The 5582-nt window shown below is 40.7% G+C and overlaps 1 protein-coding gene across 1 annotated transcript; it reads right to left on the bottom strand.

Moving 5' to 3' along the window:
• Window positions 1-812: 812 nt before the first annotated feature.
• On the bottom strand, window positions 813-4890 carry LOC115622913 (T-box transcription factor TBX6). The gene is made up of 5 exons (XM_030517037.1): window positions 4780-4890; window positions 3929-4094; window positions 2529-2796; window positions 1697-1834; window positions 813-1447 (listed from the first exon to the last, which is right to left on the bottom strand). The coding sequence occupies exons 1-5, from the start codon at window positions 4868-4870 to the stop codon at window positions 899-901; spliced, it is 1212 nt and encodes a 403-aa protein (XP_030372897.1). The 5' UTR covers window positions 4871-4890; the 3' UTR covers window positions 813-898.
• Window positions 4891-5582: the final 692 nt, after the last annotated feature.

A 5582-nucleotide genomic window follows, 5' to 3' on the forward strand; every position in this document is an offset into this window, starting at 1 on the left:
TTTCAAAATCTCAAAGATATTAAGCCAAAGCAAGAACCGGCAAAAGCAATTTTTGAAAAGTTGTAAAACCATATCTTCTATTCCTCTACTATATATAAAGAATAAATAAATAATAAAAGGACAAGTCTGCTTAAATAAATGCACCTTTCTTTATTTGAAAGGATTATCACTGATGTAGATCATTAAAATATTAACTAGTAAGGGTATACTACTACTAGGGTATAAAAATGTTTTAGATTGTGCTTAAAGCCAATATTTGATATTAATATCTGTGAAAAAATATTTCCAAATATTTAGTACACAGAAGTTAGCCCCTTTCGTCTACAAATATTTAATGATAACATTTGTGTCAAGCAAATAAAATAGTTGAAAAGAAATATTTTCGATAAACATTATTATTTTTCAATCCAATACATACTGGTACTAGCTTCGAAGCTATTTAGTATTTTGATTAGATTTTGAAACTAAACTCTATAACTAACTTCACTTCATATGGACATTTCCAAAGGGAATATTGGGTTGCTGACGAAATCTTTATAAACATTTTAGTTTCTTAGTATACCCTGTCAGTAAATACACTCTGTTCAGTCCACAGCTAGATGTTTTGGGGTATCTGTTGATAAGGGACATTGAATATTATGAGGGACTTTTTATCCGGCAATTTCCCTGTCTTCCGCATCTTTCATTGAAGAACCAGTTGTGATATTTTCAATTTAAAACTTAGCTTTATTATCGCTTAGCTTAAAAATAATTAACAAATTACAGCTTAAAATATCATATAGGGGTGGAGGGCCTGCAATTTGGAGGGCCTTGCGGGCAAGTGCACATTGGAATCACAAAGAATTGTTAGGTCTAGTTATACATATTAAATGGCTATAGTTAGGATGATGCCCGGACTTTAGTAGGCCAGAATGGCAGATATGCTGAAACTGCTGCGTTTTGTGGCAGTTGCCTTCGGTGATGTTGTTGTTGCCGCAGTCTGTGGTGTTGCTGGTGGTGCTGATGTGCTGGAAGCTGGCTCCGTGGCTTGTGGCATCATTGGCGCTGGTGCCTGTGCTGGTGTGGGCGAGTGTGTGGGCATCGGGATTGGCAAACTAATCTGTGGCATGGCTCCAAAGTAGGCAGCGGCCGCAGCAAAATCAACAGCTGCTGGTGTTGCATGCAACAAAGCTGCGCTCGAGGCATAACTGAGAGCATGATAAGCCGCTCCGGATGGTGCATAGTAGGGCGGCGAGAGACTACGCTGCGAGTCCTGCTCGAAGTCCGGACGCAGACGCTTCGATTGCGGCGAATCGCAGCTGCTAATGCTGGAACGGTCGTCGGCATCCGAATCGCCGCTCGAGTTGGCGCTACTGTTCAGCTTACGCTTGCAACGCGATTGTCCTGTCTCGCGGAAGCCTTTGGCGAATGGATTGTTGTCGATCTTCAGCTTGGTAATGCGATCGTTCTGCAAGGACAACAGAGAGACAGATTGTTAGTTAGTTTTCTGAAATTTGAGCTGCACTTGAGAATTGGTGTCAAAAGTCGCAGGCAATTAACAATTAACAGACAGGATATGGTTCTGGCGCCTCGGGCGATCTTCAAGTGGCGACAATTTCTAAATATAGCAATTAGTCGCACCACCCGCAGAGCCTTTATCTGCTGTTGGCAATCTTTCTGAATGAATCCAAACATGATATGAAGTCGAAATACACACCTGATAGGCCGTCACGGCAACAAACTCCGTTTCGGGAAACACAAACGCCTGCTGCGGCGCCCAAGGCAACTGCGTCAGATCGCTGCTGCGTATGATGTGGAGGCGTGGCTGATATTTATGCATGCTGGCCAAAACGATCTGCAGGAGGGAAGGAAAAAGGAATGGTAAGTACTGAGTAACCACATGCCTTTAAAAGTACCAAGTGATGTCGTCACTAGCTTATCCGTAAAGGTTCTTATCTCAAAGATAATGTAAAACGTATGTCTATATAAAGCAAATGTTTGACTATATATTTACTGAAGCGTTAGAGGATGTGTAAACTCTAAACTATTTTTCCGAATAATCGTTTTAAGATTCGTAACATAAATTAAACTATATTGCTTTAATATTTGGTTTAATTTTTATCTTCTTAATTAAACTTTATTCAAACAAATCGCGAGTTCAATGAAACATAGTTTAAAATTGGCATCTGTATCTTAATATTTGATATTAAACTTTAATCATAATATAAAATGCCGAGCAAAAGGAAAAGTTTTCAACTTTAAGCAACTTCAATCGTTAATATGTAAACAAGCCGCGAGATCTTTGAAAGTTCTTGCTATATTTTAACAACATTTTTAATCTTTCAGCAATTAATCAATTAATTTTCTAATTATTTTTTATCATGAAACGATACACAATCCTCGAGTTTTATGAAACTTCATTTTAAAAATTGTCATGCATTTTGTTGCTCAATATTCAAAAATTTTTTATTTTTAAGCAGTAAAATAACTCGCTAAGCATGTATGTATGCAGGGTTAGGACCGTCATTAATGAAATAAATAACACTTACATGTCCATTGCTATCCAGTGTGTTGTTTGTGAGCTTGACCTTGTTAAAGAGCAGCGCCTGTGATTGCCAGTGGGCGCCTGTGGCCGGACTATCCGGATGTAGATACATGCGTTGCGGACTCTGTGGCTCAGCGCCACCGGCCGGCACCCATTGTGATCCAGAGAACTTGTAGCGGCAATCACCAATGGGCATCATCTCGAGCAGAACACAATAGCTGGTATCCTCGTCGAGACCGCTGAGGGAGACGCGCATCGATGGGAACATGCGTCTGCAAGGGACAGAGAAAAGAGGTTTGATTAAATAATATATGGGCAGCCTATAAATCAAAAACACAAAACACAGCCCAGGCTGGGAGGCGGGGGCAATCTTCTAAGCTGCAAAATAGGCGTTAACCGTGGCATTTTGATTTGTGGCCCGGTTGCTAACAAGTGTGTAATTATCGGCAGCGTACACGCGCACAGCGGGCGCTGCAGCAGTGCCTCGGATTGAATCGGATCGATTTAAAACGTAACGCAAACAAAGCCAACAACTATTACTCGATCTCTATTTTTTCTTTTTCTCTCTTTTTTTTTTTTTTTTTTTTGATATGACACACATGATTAATTGTTCGGAGCGAAGCATGGCGCCAAACAATTAGGAAATCTTCTATAGAAGGCTCAGTTTCCTAAAGTTGACGCGCTACTTGTTTGGATCGATGAATGCATGTCTAATGAGTCGAGAAAGTGGTGAAGAAGAAGATGAAGAAGGCTAAGCCATACGCTTGTAGACTCATAATTATGTTAATTCAATGGGCTGCCGAATCGGTAGTCAGAATTTGCTATCAAAAATATGCCCTGATCGAAGCAGAACAACAGCGCGAGAGAGGATGAACGGTCTGGCAAGACAATGCAGCTTATTGTGGATAAAGTGTGAAAACTCAGGTAGAAGCTGTCCAATGTCCAAGACGCCGCTTCCCATTGTCAACGCCACTGCACAATGCAGACGAAGAAGAAAACAAAATTTTATGAGCGGGCCGGCGCCAGCGCGACGTCTGCACTTGTTGTTGTTGTTGTTGTTGCTGTTGCTGTTGTTGTCACTGTCCACAGAGCCGGGCTCTAAAGATGTGGCCCGAAAGACAAACTCAAGAGTGCGCTCGCGCTCCTGCTGCGTTTTGAATTATCGCTAGGCGCCACATTAGTTTAGGTTTCTTCTCTTTTTTTTTTTTGTTTTTTCTTTTTCGAGTCGGAACAAATATTTACATAGGCCTCGCTTGCACTTGACTTTTCAGACTTGTACTCGGTATTTGGTTCAATCGAAATGGAAATGGAAATGGGAATGGAATTGTTGCCCTCTATATATATTTGCATAGGATGTGAAATGTATGTACATAGGTTTCTTGGTAAAAATGATGCACGACTTACCTGCCACTCTTGGTGATGATCATTTCGGTGCCGATTTTATGAAATTGACGCCACAGATCGTTGTTCTCCAGCTTGGCCTCCACGCCGGGCAATGTCGGGCGACTGGGTAGCATGATTTGCGGCTGATGGGACGGCATATGCAGGGGCAACATGCTCGGGAAGGGATCTGTGTGTGTATGTATGAATGCGTGGGTGTGTGAGGAAATAGAAGTTGTTCGGTGAGTTCATTAGTTTAACCAGAAGCTGTTTGATTAGCCATTTAATGGAAAACAGCAAGATGTGGTTGTTATGTATGTGATGTGGAATCTTGAGCTGCTCCCTAAATCATTCTTTTTATGTCAGCTGTGTAGCTGAACACAACGATTTCCACTATGGTCTGCCTTTAAAAGATCTAACCTGATGGGTTCTTGAATCTTCTACCAGCAATAACAATAATTATAAATTTACCCCTTTGAGGCATTAAAATTATCTATTTTATTCAAAAGTTTGAATATAGAAGTAAGCATTAACTATCAACATGGGTTATAGGGTTATTAAAAATAAATTTAAATAATTTTTGCAATATTTTTAAATATATGTATACACATACATACTATATATAAGGTATAAGCTTCAAGGCAGACAAAATTAAATTATAATAAAATTGTGCCAAAATGAATTTAAATGTATATTTTCGAAATCATATTTATTTTCAATTGCAATCTTTTATGTGTAAAGTTTAAACCTTTGGACAGAATTATTTGCCTGCGTTTATAATTCTCCACTATTGATTTAATTCCACTACATATGACAACTTTCACTTTGCCGTCGGCTTCTTCAGCTCTCAGTAGATAATCTTCGCTTTAACTCACCTGGTATGCGTTGCATAATCTGCTGGCGATAGAGTTCATGAGCCAGCTGTTGCTGCATTCTCATATCCATTATTTCATGCATTGAAAGCATTTTGCTACAAATTAAAATTGTAGATCACGCACACACAAGGAATGTCACTTGTTTTAAGAATTCTCACTCTTTCTCAATATAAATTGTTCTACCACTTCACTTCTCTTCACTCTACACTGCTGTGTTATTTTCTTGATGCTGCGCTCCTCGGTTCTAACACGCACGACGTTTCGCAACGAACTGATCTCGAGTAGCGCAACATCGACGCTTAGCTTAGCGTGCGTCGTAGCGACGATGCGGCTGAGAGCAGTTGAGAGCCATAGCTGAGAGCGCAATACCTGCCAAACGAGTTTTAGGCGCAGGCGCAAGCTGATTGGTTGACTGTGTCGAACGCCTACGCTGTCATACTACGGCGCTCTCGCTCTGGCATACAGGGGAGCACGCCATTTTGAAAAAGAAGCGTAGCAAGGTAGGAAAAATTGAGTAAAAAATATATGTACATATAACTGTAGCGGATTGTCGTGCTGCGTTGAGTGGCGAAGTTAACGCTTAGCGCTGTTGATTTTCATCACTATGGGCAACAGTCAGTCACAGTTGCCCGTTGCCCCTCTCTCTCTCTCTCACACACACACACTCCCATATATGCAACGCACTCTTTACTCTGTCAGCTAGCCAGCCAGCCATATAATTTCAAAGTGAGATTTTCCACAGCGATCGCTGTCTGCCTCTGACTGACTGCCTGCTGCTGTTTTTATCTTCTTCTTTTTTTTGG

The sequence above is a fragment of the Scaptodrosophila lebanonensis genome, unplaced genomic scaffold, assembly GCF_003285725.1.
Source record: "Scaptodrosophila lebanonensis strain 11010-0011.00,11010-0021.00 unplaced genomic scaffold, SlebRS2 tig00000043-arrow-pilon, whole genome shotgun sequence".
In the NCBI taxonomy this organism is placed as follows: Eukaryota; Metazoa; Arthropoda; class Insecta; order Diptera; family Drosophilidae; genus Scaptodrosophila; species Scaptodrosophila lebanonensis.